At 37.1% G+C, this 26,546-nt stretch overlaps 1 protein-coding gene across 2 annotated transcripts in view; it reads right to left on the reverse strand.

Annotated features, from left to right (window-relative positions):
• The window catches only part of LOC123938249 (leucyl and cystinyl aminopeptidase), a 106,592-nt gene that overhangs the window by 22,196 nt on the left and 57,850 nt on the right, over window positions 1–26,546 (reverse strand). For both annotated transcript variants that reach the window (XR_006817698.1, XM_045999457.1), the window contains exons 5-12: window positions 18,945–19,065; window positions 18,135–18,289; window positions 15,883–15,996; window positions 14,339–14,473; window positions 10,368–10,499; window positions 7,892–8,052; window positions 7,577–7,665; window positions 694–877 (exon numbers count right to left, since the gene is read on the reverse strand). Coding sequence is in view for 1 of the 2 variants with exons in the window: in XM_045999457.1 (XP_045855413.1) it covers window positions 694–877; window positions 7,577–7,665; window positions 7,892–8,052; window positions 10,368–10,499; window positions 14,339–14,473; window positions 15,883–15,996; window positions 18,135–18,289; window positions 18,945–19,065 (1,091 nt within the window). In the remaining variant the exon portion in view is untranslated. The remainder of the gene's footprint in view (window positions 1–693; window positions 878–7,576; window positions 7,666–7,891; window positions 8,053–10,367; window positions 10,500–14,338; window positions 14,474–15,882; window positions 15,997–18,134; window positions 18,290–18,944; window positions 19,066–26,546) is intronic.

Below are 26,546 nucleotides of genomic sequence, written 5' to 3' on the forward strand. Positions count from 1 at the left end.
AGGTCCACTGTGAATTTATGGTGAGTACATTTTAAGAATTAATCATTTAGGAGAAGGCAAAACAATGATTGCTCAGATGATGTAAGGTCACTTCATACAAAATGAACCAAAATAAGAAGGTCAACAAAGGTCAGAAAGAACACTTTTGAATATTCCATGTGTCTCTAGACCCAAAAACAACCCAAGTTGGTACTCTCACTCTTCAGAGCATAGCTACACACATCACTGCCACACATAGTTTTGGGATTCCGTAATGCACAGAGTAGTTAGGAAGCAAGCTGTACACAAGTAAGAAGGCCCCACCTCTCAGACACATCGCTCAAACCAGTGGGTAGGCACTAAGCTTCACGCCTAAACTAAATGCTGCTTGAAAAAGATTCTTTCATGAAATAAAGCCTGAATGCCTACTTTATTCAGCAAACAGGTGTCCTACTTGTTGGTATGGGCAAGTCTTAAGATATTATTTAAATCTTGTTATTTAACTGTTCACTATGTTTGTAGTGGATGTTTCTATATAGATTATAGCACCCCTGAAGGCAAGGATTAGATCTTACATCTTCCCCATCATCCAAAACGAGTATACCTAACAGGCAATACATGCGCTAGTTCTCTTGAATTGTTTTTCTAAAGTGTTCTTTTCTGCAGAACACTTGTTTAAAAACCAACCAGCCAACCCAAAACAAGCTCACATACCCTGCAAGTCCAAAGATGTTGTTGATGAGGTTGGCTCGGTCTTTGTCACTCAGGACGTAAGGATTTGTTTTCAGCTGTTTGATTAGTGCTTCCCAGTCATCATCCTCATAGTGTACAACATAATAGCCGTTCATGTTCGTATTGACTTTGACCCACTGCACTTCTTCTGTAAGATTGATGACACCTAATACAGACCAAAAAATGAGGGAAAGAGAGGAGAGATAATAGGAGAAGAAAAAGTACTGAATGGACATTTTGTTTGTTTCTAAGTTAATATAGTATATTGTTACATTTAATTATTCTACTAAGGAACTAAATGTCTGCCTCCTAGTGCAGTTATTTTAAAGTCAGCAAAGATCACCACTCATTCATTTCAAAATTTTTTTTTTACTTAAGATCAATTAGCCAACATACAGTATGTCATTAGTGTTTGATGTAGTGTTCAACGATTCATTAGTTGCGTATAACACCCAGTGCTCATCACATCATGTGCCCTCCTTAATGGATAAAGAAGATGTGGTTCATATATATAACAGATCATTACTCAGCCATCAGAAAGGATGAATACCTACCACTGACCACTCATTCATTTAACATTTTTTTTATTTAATGGTGAACAAGGGAGAAATGCCCCTTCTTCCCCAGATCTTACAGTCCAATGTGGCCAGGCAAACAGAATATCATATAAATGTTATTGACGGAAAAAGAAAATTTGGCATTCTATAGAAGAACATAGAAGAAATGCTCCACCACCAAGTGGAGGTTAGGAGAAGTTTCTGGGAAGAAATGACACCCAAGTTGAGAGTTCAAAATATACAGGTGTTTTAAGCAGGTGATGAGAGTGTGTAGGGTGAGGAAGCAGGGAAGATAGTGAAAAACCTATGTAAAAAGTGTTTCATCTCAGCCTTTGTCTTTAATTATATTGGAGGAAGAATAAATGAAGCCATTTAGAAAAGTCACAAATTCAAAGCTAGCAAAAATAGACATTAGGGGAGGATGAAGATCTCATTAGGCACAAACAAATAAGTCAGTTAAAATAACAGGAAAGTGATATGCATTTTTGGGTCCCTACTATTACATATACGAATGCTAAAAGACTTGTTGGAAATTTATATAAAATGATTTCAATTAATAAGGAGTCATAAAATATATGACTACCAAAATATATTACTACAAAATCTGACTACAAAATATATGTAGGAATTTTTCAAATCCTTTAAATTATGAATCGAGAAATGTCCTTTAAATAAGTTGGCAACAAAGACTTGGATTTAATTTAATAGTTAAGGGTATGCTTCTGAGCATCTCCAGATTTACTTTTTACTAGAATCTAGTTCCATGAGCTTACTATTTTGTTTACTGCTAATCCCTCAGTGCCCAGAAGAAGGTTCCTAGCAGATACTAAAAAGAAAAATCCTTGGTGAATTAATAAATGAACGAACAAAATAACCATGTCACAGTAAAGGTTTTCAAGCCAAATCTAAGTATGGTTTATAGATATTTACAAAGTAAGTTTTCTTTTTTTTTTTTTTTCAAAGTAAGTTTTCTTTCCAACTTTAAGCAGTACTAATTTTTTTTTTTTAAGATTTTATTTATTTATTTGACAGAGAGAGATCACAAGTAGACAGAGAGGCAGGCAGAGAGAGAGAGAGAGGGAAGCAGGCTCGCTGCTGAGCAGAGAGCCCGATGTGGGACTCGATCCCAGGACCCTGAGATCATGACCTGAGCCGAAGGCAGCGGCTTAACCCACTGAGCCACCCAGGTGCCCCTAAGGAGTACTAATTTTTAAAAATTATCAAAGAAGAACAGAGACAAGGAAAATAATCTAAACTCAGACAATGATAGCTTTGTGGGGTGTATTCTGTGCCAAGACTTTTCCCACATGCATTTTAATTAATGTAATATTTCACACAGTGGATAGATATGCATTAATATTTGTATTGCTTTTTTACCTATCAGTTTCTACCTCAGCCATTTTTCCACTGTCTTCATATGCAGTATTCTAGTATCTTCATAAATGCCATTTGAAAACCTACCATAGTTTAACCCATCTTCTATTTGGAAATAATTAGGTTGTCTTAAAATTTTCACTACCATAATAACTCTGTATGATGGCTTTTGCACATAAAATGCATTAGAAACACATTTAAATTTGGTACCTAAAATCTCAGGGTCTAACAACTTCAAAAGCATGAATTATTAAAATTTATCAGATTCTCTTAATACCTGAGTTACTCCAATTCTACTGAAACTACAAAGGATGTTTAATATGGAAGAGACTTACATTCTGATCATGTCCTAACATGACATACCAAATAATCAGTTTTTTCCATTAAAAAATTATATATTAATTTCTGTTCTATGGCTGATAGAGCAGCAGATGGGAAAAATCAACTACATTAATAGGATTAATAGGATTTATTCCTTTTCATAGAGCAGAATGCAGTTCTAAGTAATAATAGGGAGACATTTAAAAAAACAATGACTGATGAAATTTATCATTAACTACGGAAAAAATATCGACCTTTTCCAGGTCACCCAACACAATTTCCTGCAGAGTTTTTATCAAGAAAGAACCTTGGGAATCAAGACTAAAGAGCTCCAAATCTCCCCTTGCCAAAAAAAGAGGCAAGAAATGATAAGTATGGCAATTCTTCCATTGGATGGATGCAGGAAAATACTGAAATACAGTGTATTTTGACTGATAAGCAATTTGCCGTGTTGTAAACTTGGCCAAGTCCAGACGGTATAAAGGAGGAAGGCAGCTGGGAGTGTACTCGAAATTATTACTGTCATCTTGATGACAGAATATAAAGCAGTGTAGCCAAGAGCAGAGAGAGGAGAGTTATCATTTAAAGAATCAACATATTAGTCTCCCTCAGGTCTTCTGAATGATCCAGAATGAAGGACCTTAAAACCACAGGTATCAAAAAATAATAGCTTTGCACACAAGGGAGGTAACTACATCCTACAGCTCAAATGTGGATGAGGCTACCCTCATATGTTTTTAATTTATCATAATCATTAACAGATTAAGAGTTCAATTTTCACAGTCCATTGAGGATTAAAAAAGACTCACTCCAATCTTACATGGCAGAAGCCCAGATAAAGCAATTTAGGAGTGATTTTAAAAACCATTTGTCAATGAGTTACAAAAATCAACTACTGTTTTATACAGAAACACTAAAACACAGAAACAAAAAACAAGTTCTTACACAAAGTTGAGAAGTTGCCTGTGCAGCTCGCTCCAGAGGACTAGCACGATATGTGCAGTTAAACTACATCCCCTCTTGTTCAAAAGCATTCCTTTCCCCAATACCCTTTATTCTCCTTTATTTTATTGGGGGGGGGGGAAGAGCAAAGGATGGCACATAATAAATATCTTAATTGTATGCCCTTCCTTATTCTTTTCTTCCAAATGCCCTTTATTCAAAGACAACGCCAGGTCTTTTAGTGTGAGATACACACTTCTGGCACAGTGGTATCATCAATGTTTCAAATTAGATTTAATATAAAGATTTCCTACCATTAAAGAGCTTAGGTCTGAGTAAGATGTGGATGAGAGAGGGAGTGGGGAGGGAAAAGAGGAGAAAAGGGAGAGGGATACACTTATTATTTTAGTGAAATTTCCCAATATGTAGCTTGACAAAATGGCCCCTTTCACACCTTCTTAGGCCCAACTATTAATCACTCGAAATTCATGTATGTGGGGAAAAGTGACAAAGATATGGATCAAATATAACTCCTATAGTTGACTGAACAAACGGACTAACCCAGCAGCCCTGGCATTAGAACACATGGAAATATACTAGAGACTTAACAAATCACACACCGTACTAAAGTCATACGGCAAAAAGTAAGCCTCTGTAGTCCCTGTCTCTGCTACGCTTTTGTGAACAGAAAAAAATTAAAATGCAATTAAAATAAGAGTGCTTCTCACCAGAGCATTAGGAACCAAGAAGACCCAACCACCCTCAGGGTCAATAATTTTTAGTGAGGACAGAACATTTTCAGTGTGGACTCTCAAAACCTGAACTGCCAGGAACTGAAACAGCGGTGGTAGCAGGGGCAGCAGCGGCAGCAGCGGCGGCGGCAGCAGCAAGGGGAAGGATGTTTGAGAAGAGGAAGTAACAGACACTGCTTCCATCATCTGTTGGCTCAGTTCCAGCTCCAGATTAAACCAATTATATTATGGCACATTTTGCATATTCCCCTTTATTAAGAATACTTGCAAAGGAAGGAAAATAGAAGTTATCATTTCATCAGGCTTTGAATGCTCTTTTCCTAAAACTTTTCACAGTGAGACCTGAAATTGAGTCACCTCATTACATACTAAAGTTTATTCTTTTAAAAAATGTGTGCGTACTGGTGCTAAGGTCGCAAAAGTGATTCACCTAGCCAGGAACTCTACCTTAAATAGGGAACACATCTAATGTGGGGACAGACCTAAGGGAAACAGTATTTACAGTGTATCAAAAGAAGAAAAGCAGACCGTATTATTAGAGCACACAAGCAGATATCTAACCTGTCTTGAGGTTAGGGAAGGCTGCCTGGAACAAGTAGTGAGCACGCTGAGATCTGAAGAATGAATAGCAGTAAATCAAGGGAGTGGAGAGGTAAGAGTGTTCTTCCGGGAGAGCAAACAGCACGTGCAAGGGCAAGAGAGCACGGCTGAGGTGTGAAACAGTTTCTGTAGAGCAGAAGCACAGAGTGCCAGGGAAGGGCAGAGGGAGAAAAGGCTATAGCAGGAAAACAGGAGCTAGACTTCGGGATATGAGTCTCAAAGACAGTTTTCAAAGCTCACATTCAAACTGAGCTTAAAAAGTTAAGGGTCTTTTATAAAAGCAGGTTTCTCATTGCCCAATTATTTCTAATACCACCAAAAATTTACATACTATTGGGAGGTCTGGAAAATTTCCTTATTGGTCTAAAAAGGGAGATGGGATTAAGTGTTGGTCAGGGACCATCCTTTCAAGGCCACTTAAAAGTAACAAGTTTCGGGGCACCTGGGTGGCTCAGTGGTTTAAGCCGCTGCCTTTGGCTCAGGTTATGATCTCAGGGTCCTGGGATCGAGTCCCACATCGGGCTCTCTGCTCGGCAGGGAGCCTTCTTCCCTCTCACTCTCTTTGACTGCCTCTCTGCCTACTTATGATCTCTCTCTGTCAAATAAATAAATAAAATCTTTAAAAAAAAAAAAAGTAACGAGTTTCGTTTTCATCAAAAGCAGCCCTTCCTTGAACCCCTGGTTATGTTATATTAATTGAAGATATAATATTATCAAGTGTTCTTAATGTTTTAAATGAGTGTTTTAGCACTCCACTCTAGTTAAACGGCAACGCAACTGGCAAGCTCACATATTTCACCTGGCATTATAAATTATTACATCACAGAAAGGCAACTTAGAAATGTGTATTAAATCACAAAAGATAACAGTCTTCATTTCTGAGAAGCATTCCTATGAAGAAGTTCATATAATGGCAAAACATTTAAGATCACAAATTTTTACTAAGACCTTTTTTTCTAATAGAGACAAATGGTGAATCAAGTGTCCAACAGTAAGGAAAAATCAAATCAATATTGTATATGCTTTTTAAAATGGCAAGATAAAAATCACTTGTACATAATGGTATCAACTAAGAAGAAAAATATTTAATAATTTAAAAATTTAAAAATTTTTAATAATTTTAACTATTTAAATATTTTAAAAAATATTTAAAAATTATTAGAAAGAAATAATCATGATAATAGTTGTGATGGGGTGATCTGTTCTCCTTTTCTAGATTTTATGTAATGTGGATATAGTGGATATGTTTATCTCCTTTTCTAGATTTTATGTAATGTGGATAATGTGGATATGTTTAAAGATTTCTTTTTCAATAATAACACGAATAACAACAGGTAACTTGTATATACCACGTAACACATGCCAGACATTACTGTAGGCGCTTCACATAAATGAACTCAATCCATAACACTATAAAATAGGGTCATGATGTCCACTCTATAGCTGAGGGAATGAGGTGCAGAGAATCACAGAACTACATGCAGGCATACAAGTGAACCAGACAAAGTCCATTAACTCCATTAACCACTAGACTGTACTCCCCTCTCAAAAATATAGGTGTGAAAACCAGATACAAATTCAAACAAGAAATGTTCCCTTTTCATAAATCTGGAGTATCACTAATGGTTCCCGCAGGACCCAAGAGCTTCATGTTCTTTCAGGATGTAAATTAAGAGTGTGCATGGTGTGGCATTTACAGTGGTATTTAACAAATGGTCAGAAACTACATTTCAATTTTGTGTTTTATAGACTCCTATGGGTCCAACAACATACATAATCTTTACATTTTCTTATCCCCCCCCTTCGGAATCATAATTTCTTACCATTTTCTTATTAACAAAAAATGTATACTATGCTCATAGGACATTTTGTAGTGATTATTTGCTCTAAATCCAGACCATGAATCAACCTTTATTATGCATGAGAATCATCTGAAATGCAGTTGCCCAAACTCACCCTAAAACGTAGAGAGCGGAGTGCGCGCTCAGAGACTGCTCTGCTTCTACTACTTCATACTTGGTAACATAAAATATTTATCTAGGATATAAAAAAAGACAGCATTTGCTGTTTTCTACCAAGACTGCTAGCACATTCAGGGCAATTTTCTATACCTTACTTCCCATAACAAGAAAGACTAACTTCATCCATGATATAGGGACCAAACTCACTTTAGTCCTATCTTGTGTAGGTGATTCGTAAAACTAGCTCCAACAGCGTGCACTTTGGAAACCATAATCTCCTTCCTGCTGCTAGGTCAGAGTTTTAAAAAAAAATGCTGTTACATATTTCTTATCAGAAAAGAATTAATTAGAGTCAAACCTGACTTCTTGTCCAGTAAATATACCAATGGGTATTTTGAGTAATTTCTTCCCTCAGTGATGTAGGATAGTGGAATATGCCAGAGATAGCTGTAAAAAGAAAATTTTGGAAGATTATTACTCTCTCCAGTATTTCAGTCAGTTACACATAATTTGTTGGGTCTTTTTTTTTTTTTTCCTTTTGGCAGGAAGAAGAAATTTTTCAAGCTATTCCCAGAAAAAGATAATCTTGTTAGGTTTCATAGAAACCTGTGACTACAAATACTCTAACCCAAGGGTGTAAGAGAGAGAGCTGGAGGAGAAAACCAGAATGTACCTTGCATCTGAAGGTTGAATTTCAGGCTTCGTATTTAAAAAGTATCTTTCTTGTTGCACATGAAGCTCCCTTCCTTTTCTCCGAACAGTCACTAAAGGAAATCCTTTTTGCAGGGTCCAGGTTTTCATCATTTTTTTTACATCTAGTGTTTTGTTTGTGATCTACAAAAAAAAAAAAAAAAAAGAATAAATTATTTTTGCTTAAAAGTGAACAGCTTAAAAACTATACAGTTTGTACCTTTCCCTCTCTGCCTACCATATTCTATGAAGACTACCTGTTCTGTTAATAGAAAACCAGAAGCACGAATACAGAATTAAATTTACACTTCTGATCTAATTGAATGAGCAGCTGCCAAAAGGAAAGTCACCTGGAACAGAACTAAGTGATAACTAGAGAAAGTGAGAGAAACCCTGTGTTGAAAAAGAAGTACACCCAGTGTTTGTCCAAATCTCTACGTCAGGACAAGCACTCTTTCGGCTCACAATACCACCCTTTAGAAAGTATGAATCATGACAAATACTCTAGAGGAAGAAGCACAGCTACTTTCTCCTGTGAGTCAGCCTGCATCCGGACCCTCTGCTTTCCGTACATGTGAGCGTCTACCTTGGAAAGAACTAATGCCGTGGGGAGCACCAGAAAGCAGCGACAGAGTAAGATGTCAAAGGGCCCAGTGCTCTCTCCCAGAAACTGCATCAGTATATCTACGAAATCTAGAATCCAGAGTCGGAGGTTCACAGACCTTCTAAAGTCCACTATCTCTATGACACTGGGATCATTGATTAAGAAGAAATTCTAGAACAACTACCTCTTTAAAGCAGATGCGTTAACCTTCCGATTCCAACCATTTTCTAGGTTGCATATGGATTTGAACTGCAAACGCCTAAAATCATTAAGCACTTTAAGTGTTTGCTAACAGTATCGTTCCATGATGACAGGCCTCACCTCTGCCTCCATATGCCCATTTATTTAAAGCAGAAAGGATGGATTAAATCTACTCAAATTCACCGCAATATTAATATTACATTTCTCATGGCTCTGATCTATTCATCTCTAGATAAGGAATTGGGAAGAAAACAAACTTTGCCAAAGGCAATTTTGGGCCTCTGAAACATAATGGAAATGAAAAGGCCAGTGCATTATTCGAGGTAGGTGCTGAAAGACCTGGGGATAGTATTAGGGAGGAGGTTGGGATAGGAAAATATTATGATGCAAAAGCTGAAGACAGTCAGAAAGGCAGAAATATATTCTAAATGTCAGGAGATAATGCAATGAGTATAGAATAAATAATGTGGCTTTCAATTGAAATGTTACCATATAATGAGAGAAAAAACAGTGATTTGGAAGCAACTCTTACGTAATAGGGACTAATTCATCTTCGCAAAGAGAACTCAGAGAGAAGGGAAGGTCTATCTTCTGATTGCATGGTTAACAGCTAGAAAACGCAAGGTTTCAGATAAGATAAGGAAGCAGAGAGAGTATATGGGAAAGATTCAGAGTAGGAGGTGTTTTTGTTGTTGTTAAGATTTATCCACTTATTTGAGAGACAGAGAGAGCAAGCGTGCCCAGAGGGGAGGGGCAGAAGGAGAGAGACTTAAGCAGACTCTGTGCCGAGTGTGGAGCCTGACATGGGGCTCAATTTCACGATCCTGAGATCCATGACACTGAGCCAAAACCAAGAGTCAGATAATTAACGGACGGTGTCACCCAGGTCCCCCAGAATAGGAATTCTTAATCCAGGGCTCTAAAACTTTGAAACTTTGCGTATATATGTGGTTTTTCTGGGGAACATGTCCAGAATATTCTTCAAAGTTTCAAATACATCTGTGATCTTCCAAAACATTAAGAACCATTGATCTGGATCAGGGTGACATACCAAAATGCTCATAAGGGTTAGGCAATTAGCATAAATGTACAATGCAGGCTGGGTTCATGCACTGCTCTGAACCTAACTCGAACTTAACTGTACTGCTTGTTAGAACACCTGCAGGAACAACAAAATCCAAACAGCAAAATGATTCAAGGGCAATACACAGCCCATGGCGGCAGCTTATGATCCATCCTCTATAAAGATGGCCTTGTAGGAACATGGCCACAAAAACAGGAGGATTTATAGAGCAGAGTGTAGGAAAAAATTATGAATCAGATATAGATAAAGATGCAAAAGCATAAGAAAAGGAAAACAGATTTTTGAAAAAATCAAATAATGAAAATATAGTAATATATATTAATTCAGGAAGGGCAACTTTCCTACAAAGTAGGAATTGAGATTAAGGTATAGAACAAAAATAGTTACACAGGGCCACACACAATAATCTCAATACTTAAGATGAGTACTTCCATTTCTTGACATTTAATCCAGTCATCCCCCCTCTCTCAAATAACTATCCTTGGTACCATAGCTTAGTTATATACTTGATAAAAATATAAATAGAAAAACTCTTCTCTCAGAACTAAATGAAATATTTGGGTCACTTACCTCATTAAAACTATCCCACAGATCATCACTTTGAATGGATGCATAGCTATGATTATGCAGGTAAAAAACAATAGCATGTTGAAATACATCTTCACTGAGGTAAGTTTTCAGCATCAACAAGAGGGAAGCTCCCTATTTTAAAAAAAAGTGAGAAAAAGGAGAAATAATGGGAAATGAAATAAAAGGTTATAGAATTGAGAACCTAAAATTCAAAATATAATGATTCTAAGTATATTCTTATAGAGAACCAGTTATAATACACAGTTATTTACTGTCATATAATCAGTGAATTGTGCTCAGATTGTCTGAAAAATTATTTTAAGGGATTTGACAAAAGAATAATGGGAGCAGATTCCCACGTGCACTAATTCTACTGTAAGCTACTTTATGTGGTCTGTCAGTTGCTGTCTCAGTGCTATAAGTGTTTATGAATACATCTTTAACAGAAAAGCATGCCACATTTTTCTGTGGAATCCCCATCCCAATCCCAGAGCTCAAAATACCAGTTGAATTCATGAGTTCACTGCCAGAGATAATCAACAAGCAGAGCTCCAGAGGCCTCTCAGCTTGGGAGTACATTAATTTCCAGTTTTAGTACATCATGTTGCTAACATAACAAAGATCTCTCTTCTTCCTGCAGAGTCACTTCAAATATGCTGGGAACTAGTGAATGCATAGGGCAGAAAGCATACACTAATAATTCCGAACCCGGCATGCAACTGTTATAGGTCTTCAGTGACACTAGACTGTCGCGGAAGCCCAGGTCGTCATTTCCAAACAACGTCTTTGGGAGGCCTTCCCTGATTCAAGATAGAAATAGTTCTCCAACTTCAAAAACAATTTATATCACTCCCTGCATCTGCTACAGATATGTATTTAATATATATATTTAGATAGATATTTAGGTAGAAATACATTTAAGTATGTATTTATAGATGTAGAAATAAACTTATTTCCTCTTCTAGACTGTATGCTAGCTGAGGGAAAATCCAAAAAGCTCAAATCCAGTGACTAAAACAGCACTTAGTAACGAAGGTACTCAAATAATCTTTGAATTTCACTTCTGGTAAAAATGTAGCAGTATTAAGCCATCAAGATGATCGGATATAGACAACTCAATTTAATACCTACTACTCCCTTTTTTCTATATTGTGCTTCATGTTGTTAAGTTGATAGAATCAACTTAAGTACTCATTCCTGTTCCCAACAGATCCCTTTCACCCCTGCATCACCAACTTTCCCTCACTACTGTTACATTCCCATTAACAAAACTATGCAACATTCCTCATTTAAAGCAAATAAAAAATAAAAAAAGTCCTTCCTTTCTTTAACCCCATGCCTCTTCCAGTTATCACCCTATTTCTTACACCCCCTTTGTAGTAAACTCCTTGAAAGAGCTGTCCACATCTGCCATCTCCATTTGCTCTCTTACCGCTTTCTCTAGACCCATCATCCAACCATCACTCCACTAAAAGTGTTCTTATCAAGGTCACTGGAGAACTTCATGGTGTCAAACCAATGGCAATTCCCACACTCAACTTATCAACCTGCTAGCAGCATTTGATATGCCTGATTACTCCCCCTTTACAGTCTTTCTGCACTTCGCCTTGGGACACCCTCTTGATTCTCCCCCTAATCACTGCCCATCGTTCTCAGTCTCTTGCTGGATCCTCATCTCCATGGAACCACCTCATTTTGGTGGCTCCTGCCATTTAAATTTTAGACCTTTTTCCTTTTATTTCAAAATGTACTTCCTAGTTGATCTCAACAGACATCCTATATCAGAATTAGGTTTAGAGATTAAAAAACCCAGAAAGAATATGTCTGTCAAACACATATCCCTAATCATGCTTATTTGATCTTGCATACAATATTGGGAAATTACTCAGTGTCCCATTTTTCCCAATTATGTGGGATATTTGCCCAAATATTCGAAAATCATGATTCCAAAATCCTGAAATAAGTAGTTACCATACTGACAGGAGTTAGATACGCTGTAGAAACCAAGTGATCAGAAGACACTGAATTCAGGGTTTAGGGGGTGGGGGTCAGAGGATGATGGAGCTCAGTCAAAACAAATCTTGAAGTAACAGCTCTGTACAAGAACAGAACCACAAGTTTAAACATTTTTATCAACAGATCCAATACAGGCTTTAAAAATCACAGCAGCAGCTCTGATTGGAATATATTTAATATAGCTAACTAAATTCCTGATTCCTTATTTGTTAACAGTATAACCATTTTCCATGCCAGTCAGGTGTTCACCTGGAAAACATGGCTACCTCTTTGTTTACCTGCCTTACCCTGTCACTAAATCCTTCCAGAACTTCCCTCCACCCAGTGCTTTTACAGTCATCATTTTCCTTCCACTTTCAGTACCACTCCTAATTTCACACTTTGACCACATCGTGTTAGGACTTTAGCAGCAACTTTCTGACTTTAGATCTCCCTCTGCTTAATCTACTTTGTAAACTGGAACAAATTAGTTTTCCTAAACAGTAACTTTAATCAAGGAATTCCTCTGTTCGAAAAATCTTCTGACGCTTACTATTGCTTACAGAAGAAAGTCCACATTCCTAATGGCATTCAGAACCTTCTACAACTGCCCCAACGTACCTTCCTCATCTTTCCCCTTCTCCACCTATGGCTTCCACCACAGTCAAGCATTTACTCCCTAAACAAAAATGTCTTGCCCATTAGCATTCCTGACTTTTCTTTGTAGACTTCATTGCCTTATTCCTGACCTACTCAGGGCTTCTCATTCCTCTTTATCTGTATTCTTTTTATTTTTTAATTCCCTTCAACTTCTGTTTTCCTCCCCAAAAAAGTTTTCTTCACAACTAAAAAAAGGTAAAAAAACGAAAAAGGTAAAAAAAGTCTATACCATTCATTCCACCTGCATCAATTTTTACTGCCTCACAAGCACCCACCACCTAAACTTTGAGTTTCTTGATGATATGGACCGTATCTCACAGGTTTTGTGTATTTCCTCTGTCCAGTATAGGGATTCATTTATTAATCAATTAATCTGACAGCCAGAGTAAGGAGGCAAATAAGACCAAATATTCATGACTCCCATCACAACTGTGAGTGGCACTGTTCTGTTCTCTGACGTATGATGATCCTTTTTTTTTTTTAAGCGCATGAGTGGGGGTGGGGGAAGCTGCAGCAGTAAAGGAAGAAGCAAACTCCCTACTGAGCAGGAAGCCCAACACAGGGCTCGATCCCAGGACTCAGAGATCATGATCTGAGCCAAAAGCAGACACTCAGCCATCTGAGCCACCAAGGTGCCCCTGATCTATAGTGATCCTAATCAGGTTTCTAGTTTTCTGTTTTTGCTTTACTCCCAAACCTGGAGTCTATGTTTCTGATCCTGCAATCTACTTTTCAGTTCTTACAATCTCTTTTTATTTATGTGTTTTGGCAATTGTGACTTTGGAACATGCCTCGATTGACAATAACCCAGCCAAGGGCTTGCTTAGAACATCCCCTGGATATATTCTACCTGTAGATCTGTAGACTGAACCAACTTTAAGAGATATATGGCTGTATGATCTGATTAACTACCCAGAATACCAGTCACAGAACTTAAATGAGAACAGAGATACGGAGAAAAACCCAGAAAAGTTAAAACCAAGATTTAAATAGAAGCAAACATGAAAATAATCTTAAAATATAATCTTTAAAGTAATCTAAATCATGCAACTTGCTCACATACGAAATTAATTTGAGGGGCGCCTGGGTGGCTCAGTGGGTTAAGCCTCTGCCTTCGGCTCAAGTCATGATCTCAGGGTCCTGGGATTGAGCCCTACATTGGGCTCTCTGCTCAGCGGGGAGCCTACTTCCCCTTCCCTCTCTGCCTACTTGTGATCTCTCTCTCCCTCTGTCAAATAAATAAATAAAATCTAAAAAAAAAAAAGAAAGAAATTAATTTCAAACCCACTCCAGGTACTTGGTGTACAGAGCAGTACCTTAAAATAGGAAAGAGAATCAAACATTTCTTCAATCTGTTCTGAAGACTCAACAGATGATGATGATATTGGATGAGATGAATTCAAGGAATCTTTCTTCATGGTTTTAAATCGAGCATCTAAGAAATCTTCATACTAGCAAAAACATCAAACAGATTAGGAAACCACGAAAAGTATCAAAGGCAAAGGCAAGTATAGTAATTATTTATATGAGTTAGACTAATAACTGTTTAAGTTCATTATTTTAAAAAAAATCTTCACTACACTTTAGAAAATAAGCTTTTAAAATATAGGAATACAGCAACTTTCATTTGTACTCCTTAAATTAAAAAAAAAATTATAACTTCCTAGCCACATGAAAAGCATTGTTTCTTAAACCACGCCGTAATAATAAATTAAGAATCTATTACTAAAGCAACCAAATGTGCCAAGTCCAGAGAGAAAATCAAAGTAAATATTCTAAAATGGTTAGTGTACATTTAAAAACAACATCTGAAATTAAAAAACAAAAATAAAAATTGGTCCTTAAGCCAACTTTTCATACATGGTCCAGGTTTCTATTAAGGTAATAGACATTTCCCTTAACTGAGATTCATTCAAAATAAATATGACACTTAAATAGAATTCATTGATAGCTCAGTAGATAAGCTCCCCTAGAATATACATTAGAAGGTTTTAAACATTCTGGGCACCACCAAGTGGTGAAACTGTATATCTCATTGCTCAATTAAGTAACACACATAGATTTAGAATATTTTGCTTAGTATTCAAGTTCCTTCTACCCACCTGAAGTTTTTGAACAGGACTCAGAAAAAATTTCAGATTAAAAGCTCTTAAGAGTATCCCTATTTTGAAACAGTCTTGGATCATATACCCAGGAAGTTTAATATAAAGTCAGAGAATTTTAGGGTTGAATGGGATCTTTATTTACACACTCCCACTTGGATTGGATTGCTTGGATTGCTTGGATTATTTGGCAATACCTATTGTACTATGGCCTGGTGTGTTCAAATATCTCTAATGATAGGAAACATCTCCAGAGTCTAATATACAGTATCATTATTATGATCTCTATGACAGAATGATATCCCAATGATAAATATGGTTTGTATCTTAACAGGGCAAATTATTTGTCTGTATCAATCTATGTACCATGTTACAAGAAGGATCACAGTAATAACAGAGAGATAGCATTGTTACACAGTCTTAATTTCTTTCTCTCTTTATACAAACGATAAAATGTTTTGTTGTCCAAAAAAGGTTTTTCAACTTTATCTAAATTCCTTCAAGGAGAAGGGCCACATTTCTTAAAAATAAAATGTAACAAAGTGATTTAAAATGTTCATCTTAACAAAGTATAAAATAATTTCACAAAACTTCAGCTTTCAATGAAACATTTCAATAAATAAAAGCTTAGTTTTCATTGTCAAATGTCAAGAGGTTGAAGATTTATCGGCAACAAGGATCAATTTTATCTTTCTAGAAACACTTTCATTTCTCCAAATGGTAAATATGAGAGTATGTATAACAAATGGTGTACTTACACTGGAGAGCTCTTTAAATATTTTTTCCAAAGAGAAATACTCCATGAATGTAGCAAACCCTTCATTTAGCCATAGATCGTTCCACCACTCCATTGTGACCAGATTACCAAACCACTGTAGGGAAAAAACAAACTACTAACCAACACAGTATTTACATTCTTAAAAATGTGTTAATAATTGAATTGTCAGATTAATCATCTATATCCAGATTATAACTACTTAAAAATAGTTATTAAACAAACTACATTCAAATTAAAGACTTATGAGAAAATTTGTATATATTTACTCTAAAACGAAAATAAAAATTTTAACATTTTACTGTGTTGAATGGGAAAACAAGCAAGAAACACAATTAGCATATTTATCAAATTAACACACACACTGTTTGCTAGGTAAAAAGTTTTTAGCCACTTCATTAAAAGTATTATTTCCTAGATAATGAAATTCTTTTACCTTCTAATATTAAGTTACTAGGATTATTTCCATTCTATCTACAGCCATCCATGACAACCAAGAAATAAATTTGTATGTGATAGATTTTCCTACATAAGCCCAGGCTTCATGTTTCTCCTCAGGCACCTGAGAGGAGGTATTTACAGGATTCAAAACAGAATTCAAGTAATGTTCCTTAAGATAGTTGGCATGCATATAAATAAAGGACATCAGAAAGTTCTTTAAATGTCTTCTTCTACGATGTAACCATAAGAAGGATAACAATGATAGGAGACTCTCCTAAAAAAAAAGTATCTCAAAAATCCCCAAAATGCAGAGTGGTGGGTATGCAATTTAGTGTGGCCTACGGTTCATCTCAAACCAGCAGCAAAATAATATTACTAGGTATTGAAACAGAACAATTTTGAGAATTATAATAATATGCTTTTCAAAGATATTATCTTTAAACCTGTTTCAGAGGAATATGGTTTCTAAGACTTAAAGCAGAAGTAACAGAGAAGCGGTGATGGGTGGCCCCAGGCATAAAAGACCAAGAGGATATCCTCTGAAGGCTACATGTCCAAAACCATGACTGTCAATAAGGACGTGCTTCAGATGTCAGCCTGTTATGAAGTGTTCACAAGGGCTCCAGAGTTGCACATATATGGTGTTTGAGACAGGAAGCAAACTGACCAGAGCACGTGCTACACTTCTTCCACGTCCCCCTTCCGTCATGACACCCCCAACCCATAGCCAACACTGTTTTGTTTTGTTTAGATTTTATTTATTTATTTGACAGAGAGAGGCAGGCAGAGAGAGAGAGAGAAGCAGTCTCCCTGCTCTGAGCAGAAAGCCCAATGCGGGGTTCGATCCCAGGACCCTGATCTCATGACCTGAGCCTAAGGCAGAGGCTTTAACCCACAGAGACACCCAGGCGCCCCCATACCCAACACTGTTAAGCCCCTCAGCAAGGGACAAAAGAAAGACAAGGTGTTGGAGAAGAAAACAGGATGTTCACATACCCACATAATTTTCTTTCTTTTTCTCCTTATCATACAAAGAGTACCCTCCCTTTCCCAAATTAACAAAGAACACAGTTTGAGCAGGAGAAGAAAACATAAATCTAGTCCTGACAACTACAGTCCAAGAGTTATGAGAACAGAGTGAAATTCAGGGGAGGGGTTTGTCCACCACAAAGCTATACTGAGCAGCTGGCATCTGTCAGGGGTGAAATAGCTCTCAGATCTTGAGTAGACAGTGGTCTTCAAGCCCAGTGCTGCCAATTATTAATTGTATAACTTTGGGTAAGTCATTTATTTAAACTGAGTCTCAGTTTCCATATCTGTAAATTGGGATTATCACCTACCTCAGAGCAGTTATGAGAAGTAAGTGAGATAATGGATATGCAAATGCTTTATAAACTGTAAAATCCTACACAAACATGAGACAGCATTTTCATTTGAAATCAAGTTTGTGTTAGAAAACATCCAGGGGCACCTGGGTGGCTCAGTCATTAAGCATCTGCCTTCAGCTCAGGTCATGATCCCAGGGTCCTGGGATTGAGACCCACATCAGGCTCCCTGCTGGTCGGGAAGCCTGCTTTTCCTTCTCCCATTCCCCCTGCTTGTGTTCCTGCTCTCACTATCTCCCTGTCAAATAAATAAATAAATCTAAAAAAAAGAAAAAAAGAAAACACCACTTTATTATGAAAGAAGGTGATACTACAATAAAACGCTGAATTTCTTATTAGCATCTAATTCTACTCTAAAACTATAGGATATAAAAGAGAAATGAAATATAATATTCTTGGCTACTAATACCTGATGGGATAGCTCGTGAGCAATAATTTTAGTAACCAGTTTTCTGTCCGCCACTGAAGAAGTATTGTTGTCATACAGAAGTGTTTCTTCTCGGAAGGTGAGCAAACCCCAATTTTCCATTGCTCCTGCTTCAAAGTCAGGAATAGCCACCAAATCTGGACATAAGAAGAAAGAAGTGATCAACTTTCCTTCATCTAGGGCACTCCCTAAATAAAAATATTTTACCCATTGGTTTATCACTGTGAATCAAGAGAGAGCGAGGTCATTTTATACTCAGCAAATGGAACCCTACTCCTGCCTTGTACATTCCCCACCTGTCAGTCAGTTGAGAAAGACCTGAACCATCCCTTTAAAGCCACTGCTCCCCTCTCACTTAGCAAAGGAGGAGAAACCTAATTCCTTCACAATGAATCAACTTTCTAGAGCAGGGAGAATAAAGTGCAGATCCGACATTCCCCTATCTAGCTCCTGGTTAAACAGCTCTGACATGCTCTTGCTTTCCTGAGCTCCTAATACTCAATTCTTGTTATTTGAATCAGGAATTTCTTAGGAGGTTAGAATTAGTCAAACTCCAGACTAAGCCCTAAGCAAATTCCCATGTACACAGCTTATACACTGTGTAAGCCCTTTAACACCTCCATAAACTTCTAAATGTTTTAAGCTCCACATTTAGATGTTTTTATGGAGTCTGAATAATCTCAACAAATAGAGACAATTTTTAAAGATTTAACATTTAAAGATTTAAAACATTTGCAATATGAATCTAGGTTATAAAAGTAATGAAAATCAGAGGCACTGTTTGATTCTTACCCAATTTCTTAAGTGGGTATTGAATTTCAAAGTAGTTTTGATAGAATTCAAGAAGCTTCACAGTTGTTTCCAAGGCATGGTGAACTTGACCAATCTTTTCTGGTACAGCATATATAGAAACCTAAAAGAAAACATATATATACGTATGTCTATATGATGTAAAGACAGGTACAACCAAAATGGCATGATAGTCATGTGAATACTGAGAAGCACATGTGAGAACCGAAAAAAGAGTTTTATGAGATTTTATAGGACAGAAACTCTTGCTTCCAAATCAATACGCCCCTGGAGAATTTAGCAAGTCACCTCCACATATACCACAGTGTTCAAAAACTTACTGATTTTTTTCAAGTTAACAGAAGATCCCAAATAAACTATTTGGGTCATATCATAGCAACATATAAGCAGTTGCCTTATTAATTTCATGATACTTGTCTTCTCCATTACCTAAAGTTGCCCTTCCTTACCTATGAGCTATCGAGACTGAAATATTTGAAGGACAAAACAAATTTTCCTCTTTTTAGCACTTTTACATCAAACAGGCACTCAACACAGAGGAGTCACATAAGGGAGTTAGCTCTAAAGCAAATATACAAGGCAGAAATTACACATTTGTTGAAATTAACCTGGGAAAATCTGTTACACACCAATGCATGCTTTGTCAGTAAGTATGGCAAGCCTGTTTTTCTTCCAGCCTTGGGATAGCTTACTTTTTTCCAGTTGTTGGCTTGTTTTCATGGGTCATGTTGTGTAAGAAATAATCATACCAAACAGAATCCAATGCTCAGTGAGTGGCACACAGTAACTAAAACCGACGAAGGGGATGATAAATCCATATTCCAATTGCCCATTCCCTTCAGGATACATGCTCACAAGGAGGGGAGGCAGATCTCATCGCCCACATCATTTAAATTACATTTTTTCTCTTTTTCTAAGTGCATAAGTTAAACACTTATATAAGCTGTAACTAACTGTAAACATCTTATTCAATAAGTATCAGAAGGCAAGTTTTAAGCAATTTTATGTTAAAAGCAATGGGTTCTTAAAAAGCATTATTTATTGTTTTTCAGTTGATTGAAAAAAACAGAAGCCCTCTATACTCACCTGGGAATGTGAGATATGGCCAAGACATAGTAGAAAATAAAAACTTAAAAAAAAAAAATCTCAACTGATGGGAAATGGAGACTTACTGAATAATTCACCACTTGCAAAAAATGCACTGAACTCTAATTCAATTCTCTCATTAAAGGGCTTAAAACTTTCGACAATTTCTAAAAGGTCAAATAGTTTTCAGTCAGAGTTGTCCTTATGTGGGGCTTTAGTCTATAGTTAATCACAAAAACATAGAGGTAACACAGAATAAAAATTAAATGTAAGGAAAAAAATTAAGTAAACAAAAATAAATCTCTGCTAATTGTATGAATTTGAGCAGTTTGGTTAACTCTCCTTGTTGGGTGACAAAAGTAACTCCTACCTTCACTGGGTTGCTGGGAAGATTAAGTGGGCTAATACATATATAGAACTTAGACTAGTTCATGACACGATTTAAGTGTTCAATAAATGGTAGTTAGTATTATTATTATTATTAAAAAACACAGAAATGGGGTAAAATATGTGTGAGTAGAGCGTTTGTGCCAACGGTTACTGGAAAAATAACCTATCTAGGACTAGAGTTAATCAGTTAAAACTATATTGTTGAGCGCCTGGATGGCTCAGTGGGTTAGGCCGCTGCTTTCGGCTCAGGTCATGATCTCAGGGTCCTGGGATCAAGTCCCGCATCGGGCTCTCTGCTCAGCCGGGAGCCTGCTTCCCTCTCTCTCTCTCTCTCTGCCTAGTTGTGATTACTCTCTGTCAAATGAATAAATAAAATCTTTGAAAAAAAAAAAAAAACTATATTGTTAAGGGAACTATGAAAGAAATTTAACCTCTCACCTCACGTGGCCAAGAGTACTTCCCCAGCCCAGCACTCTGCCATCTGTAGCCGTTAGTGACCAGTTTATTGAATGCAGTCACCACTTGCCAAAGGAACTATAAGCTTATTCCATTGATGTGTATATTTCCTGCATCCTTCCCCTCTGCAATCAATGTTAGTGGGGGGAGGGGACAAAGACTGACATATTCTTTTACAATCTCTAACTTCCATTGTAAATGACTATACCAAGATCACTAGGAATTTGAGACGAATCTTCATTATCTCTGCCTATTCTTTCCAGAAACACATATTTTATATTACAGTCAACATATTAACCTCCAAGATGCTATCCCAGTGGAAATACCACCCACGTGCCCCAGATTCCTCCTCCAACATCCCTCTGCCACACATACCATTTGGCTATGCCTCTATGTGTGAAAGCACCTTTCTTTGGAGGAAAAATAAAGGAGGAAGAAGAAATTCACATGAAACTAAAATCTGACCAAGGGATCCATTTAGTTCCACTTCTGGAATACAGTGATTAGGAAAAAAGATAGTTTATTATTTTCTCTCCCCCTTTTTTTTCCCCTTAAAGAATGATGTGCTATGAGTTCTCACTAGATAAATCATCTGGTAATTATAATTATTAGCAAGCTTGTTTTAAGAGCAAAAGAAGCAATAAGAAACAGAACAACCTAATTCAACAACAACAAAGAAGTCTTGACCAGTATTCTGGGCTTGATAAGAGCACTCTAAACACTGTCAGATGGAAGTCAACTAACATTCAGACCTTAAGACTTACAGCTTAAAACATGGTGTGTACATCTGACTAACCAGCACTGCACTCTATGATTCTACAAATTAGACCTGTCTACAATAAAAACAAAATCAGGCAATGGTAAAAATAAAACAAAAACCTCAAGACAAACAAAGTGGTGTATTTTAAAACTGATGTAGAATTTTCTAGGTAATTCTGGCATTTCTAAAAACAGAAAGAGGTGTAAAGAACACTGAAGACTGACAGAAATGATAAAAACAAATACTCCTCTTTCTTTAAAACTTTGACAATGTAGTGATCTTTATCACTAAAGAGGGCATGTTTAATAACTTTGACATTTCTAGCTCTTTGGTAAGACTGACATTAGTAAATAAAGCCCCACTGCCTTATTGCTGAATCTTGTGAAATAGGCCTAATGTCGACTCCTACACAAAACAGAATCCATCCTAAAAATTACCACATTTTAGTGTAAGAAAAATTCCTTGTTAGACTTCAAGTCGAAATTTATGGTCACCATACATACAGAAGTTATTTCTGTCACTGGGTGTAAGCAGCAGCACATTGTGGTGGACAGTATAATCCTGACTCTCACTTACTATGTAATCTTGAGTCACTTAACACAACCTCTCTGAGACACTGTTTCTTCCTCAGCAATACGGGATTAATGTTTCCCTCCCGTGTGGTTTATGAACTGAAAAGGTATTTATAAGTGAGTGCCTAAGACAGAGGCCAGCACAGAGTATAGCTCCATGAGTATTAGAGTCTTCCCTCATCCTAATAAAAAGAGAGAAAATTAATGAAACAACTGTTTATTTGTATAACATTTATTTTTTTTTTTTAGAATATGTTTTGAAATATGCAGGTGCTGGGTAGCATTAAAAGTTATGACTTTATAATCAGAGAAAGACAATTATCATATGATCTCTCTGACATGAGGAATTTGAGATGCAGGGCAGGGGGTTGTGGTGGGTAGGGAAGGAAAAAATGAAACAAGATGGGATCGGGAGGGAGACTAACCATAGGAGACTCTTAATCTCATGAAACAAACTGAGAGTTGCTGGGGGGTGGGGGTAGGGAGATCGTGGCTGTGGGGTGACGGACACTGGGGAGGGTATGTGCTATGGTGAGTGCTGTGAAATGTGTAAGCCTGATGATTCACAGACCTGTACCCCTGGGGCAAATAATACATCATATGTTAATAAAAATAATTTTTAATAGTTATGACTTTATATTCACGGACATACAAGGAAGTTCATGTATGTTTGCAAATGGATAAAAAAAGAGTATCCTCTGTGTGTGTGTGTGTGTGTGTGTGTGTGTGTGTGTGTGTATTACTATCTCCCAGGCAGTAAGTATTTCATAAAAAAAAATCACCACTTAATCCTTGAGAGGGCAGGCTAATACAGGCAATACAGTACTAGATTTGTAGAAGGTGAGGTTCAGGCAGGATTATAGAGGAATCTGCTCAAGAGCACATCCTAGGAAGCTGTAGAGGAGGGACTCCAGAGTGCAGGTTTAACCATATTGCTTCATAACACAGAAATTAAAAAGAAAGAAAAAGCCACTCCAAATTCCTCTCTATCTCAGTCTCAATCAATCACTTTCCCGCTCTCTCCATTTCCCCTGCCCTCCTCTCTATATATGAGAATAAGGTATATATCTGAGCAGTGAATAGTTCAGCTTGGCCAAATCCATACTGGAGCAATCAGAAACAAAGACGGATTTATAAGAGAGCCCTGAAGATCTGAATGATGAGTTTAAATGTAATCCTAGAGGCAGTGAGAAGAAAGGAGGAAGGGACAGAGGGGAAAGAAAAAGCCAAGACTGCATATATTTTGGGACACAATAAAAAGTGCTGGGGGTCTTATATCAAAGAATGTGATAATTACAACAGAGATGTAACTAAAGTGCTATGAAAGATCACAGAGGGAATGATTAATCCCAGCTGGGGAAAGAATGAACTGCTTCAAGGAGAGGATGGTATTCAGCTGGGTTTTGAAGAAGCAAACCTGACTCTCCTAGATTGAGCCTTTTGGATTTTATCCAGGCTGCAACATCTGAATCAACAGCCCAATCTGTGGTGTGATGCTTGAAGAAAAATTAATTGAATTTTATCAGATTTAAACCAATCTCACTATCCTTTTCAAAGGATTCTGAAAAATTCTTTGGTTTAGACTTGACAAAAACTCTTCAGGCCAAGGATTTGTAAATCATTTAAGCACTTGGCCACTACATAGTCTACACTTAACCTTGAATGCTGAAACTGCGTGAGTCGTTCCATCTTTTACTGCTGAGCATAATGGCATAGGGTATCACTGCTGATGAAAAGCCATAATCCTCATCTCTGCCCTTACCTCTAAGAGTTATGTGGTAGCCATGATAAGCTTTTCTAACAGAATGATTATATGCTTTTTGATTAGCAAAATCTAAATATAATGTGATTAAAATAAAGCTTTAAATCTAAAAAGGAAAGCCAGCTCCAACTGAACGTGTACAATGAGTAAAAATATTCCCTGAGATGATCAAAATATGAAAAAAATCTAAAAATTTTATTTCTATCATGAAGAATAATCATTTTTAGTTTAAAAAGACCCTTTCGGGCGCCTGGGTGGCTCAGTGGATTAAGCCGCTGCCTTTGGCTCAGGTCATGGTCTCAGGGTCCTGAGATCGAGTCTCACATCCAGCTCTCTGCTCAGCAGGGAGCCTGCTTCCCTCTCTCTCTCTCTCTGCCTGCCTCTCCATCTACTTGTGATCTCTCTCTGTCAAATAAATAAATAAAATCTTAAAAAATAATAATAAAATAATAAAATAAAATAAAAAGACCCTTTCTCCTATACTGTTCGTGTATGAAAATATTAACTATGTCTCTATGGTGAAATTAAAGAGTAAAATCTAAACAAATAATCATTTATTTTTTTTTAAGATTTTATTTATTTGTCAGAGAGAGAGAGCACAGGCAGACAGAGTGGCAGGCAGAGGCAGAGAGAGAAGCAGGCTCCCCACCAAGCAAGGAGCCCGATGTGGGACTTGATCCCAGGACGCTGGGATCATGACCTGAGCCGAAGGCAGCTGCCCAACCAACTGAGCCACCCAGGCGTCCCCAAATAATCATTTACTGACAGGGACTAATGATATAGAAAAGCAGAGAAGCCTAATTAGAACAAATAATTTTTACAAATTATAGATATATAAACCTTTAAACAGTCTTAATCACTATTCTAAGGAAACTCAATCTGAACTTCCTTTTTTAAAAAGGAAGATTAAATTAACTTTTATAACCTGGAGTTTATTTCCTAACTATATTGTACACTATCTCTTAAATCTGTATGTTTTAGATACAGTGCTGTCCAATAAAATTTTCTGCATTGATGGAAATGTTCAATATTCATGATATGCAACATAGTCACCACCAGCCACAAGAACACTAGAAATGTGACTACTGAGACTTGAGGAAGTGAGTTTTAAATTTAAATTAATTTTTTGCAACTTTACATTTGATATAATTAACATATAACATTGTGAAAGTTTAAGATGTGCAATGTGTTGCTTTGATACACTGTTATATTGTGAAATGATTACCACAGTAGTACTACTTAGGACACCTCCATCACCTCACATAATTACCGATTCTTTTCTGTGATGAGAACTTTTAAGATCTAGTCTCTCAGCAACTTTCAAGCATATAATGCAGCATTCTTAACTACTGTCACCATGCTATACATTAGATCTCAAACTTATAACTGGAAGTTTATACCGCTGGACCAACATTTTCCCATTTTCCCCCTCACCACTCAGACCCTGACAACCACCATTCTAGTCTCTAAAAGTGCAGCTTTCTTAGATTCCTCATGTGAGATAATATATAAAGGCTTTGTCCATTATGCTATTTATGTCATTTAACATAATGCCCTCCAGGTCCATCTATATTATTGCAAATGGAAGGATCTCCTTCTCATGGCTAAATAATAATCCATAATACGTTTACCACACCTTTTCTATCCATTCATCTGCAGAGAGACATTTAGGTTGTTTCCATATCCTGGCTGTGGTGAATAATCCTACAGCAGACATGGGGGAGTAGATATCTCTTTGAGAGAGAACCTCGTTACGTTTCCTTTGGACGTATACCCAGAAGTAGGATTGCTGGATCATATGGTAGTTCTATTTTTAATTTTTTGAGGTACCTCCACATTGCTTTCCATAGGGGCTTTATCAGTTTACATTCTACCAACAGTGCACAAGGGTTCCCCTTTCCACCACATCTTCACCAACACTTGCTAACTCTCACCTTTTTAATGGCAGTCATTCTAACAATTGTGAGGTGATATCTCCTTGAAGTTTGGTTTGCATTTCCCTTGTGATTGGTGATGTTGAGCACCTTTTCATGTACTTGCTGGCCACTTCTATGTCTTCTTTGGGAAAATATCAGTTCAGTTCCTCTATTTTTTTTTTAAAAGATTTTATTTTTAAGTACTCTCTACACCCAACGTAGGGCAAACTCGCAACTCCAAGATCAAGAGCTACATGCTCTGCTGACTGAGAGAGACAGGCACCTCTCCTCTACCTATTTCTAAATCAGATTGCTTACATATATTTTTGCTAATGCATTGTAGGAGTTCCTTATATATTTTGGATATTAATCCCTTATCATATACATGATTTGCAAATACTTGCTCCCATTCTTTCAGTTCCTTTTCATTTTGTTGATGTTTCTTTTTGTTGTGCATAAGCTCTTTTTTTAAAAGATTTCTTTATTTGACAGAGAGAGAGATCACAAGCAGGGGGAGCTGCAGAGAAAGAAGAAGAAGCAGGCTTCCCAGTGAGCAGGGAGCCCATGCAGAGCTCAATCCCAGGACCCTAGGAGCATGACCTGAGCCAAAGGCAACTGCTTAACTGACTGAGCCACCCAGGC

This window comes from Meles meles, chromosome 3 (assembly GCF_922984935.1).
Source record: "Meles meles chromosome 3, mMelMel3.1 paternal haplotype, whole genome shotgun sequence".
NCBI lineage: Eukaryota > Metazoa > Chordata > Mammalia > Carnivora > Mustelidae > Meles > Meles meles.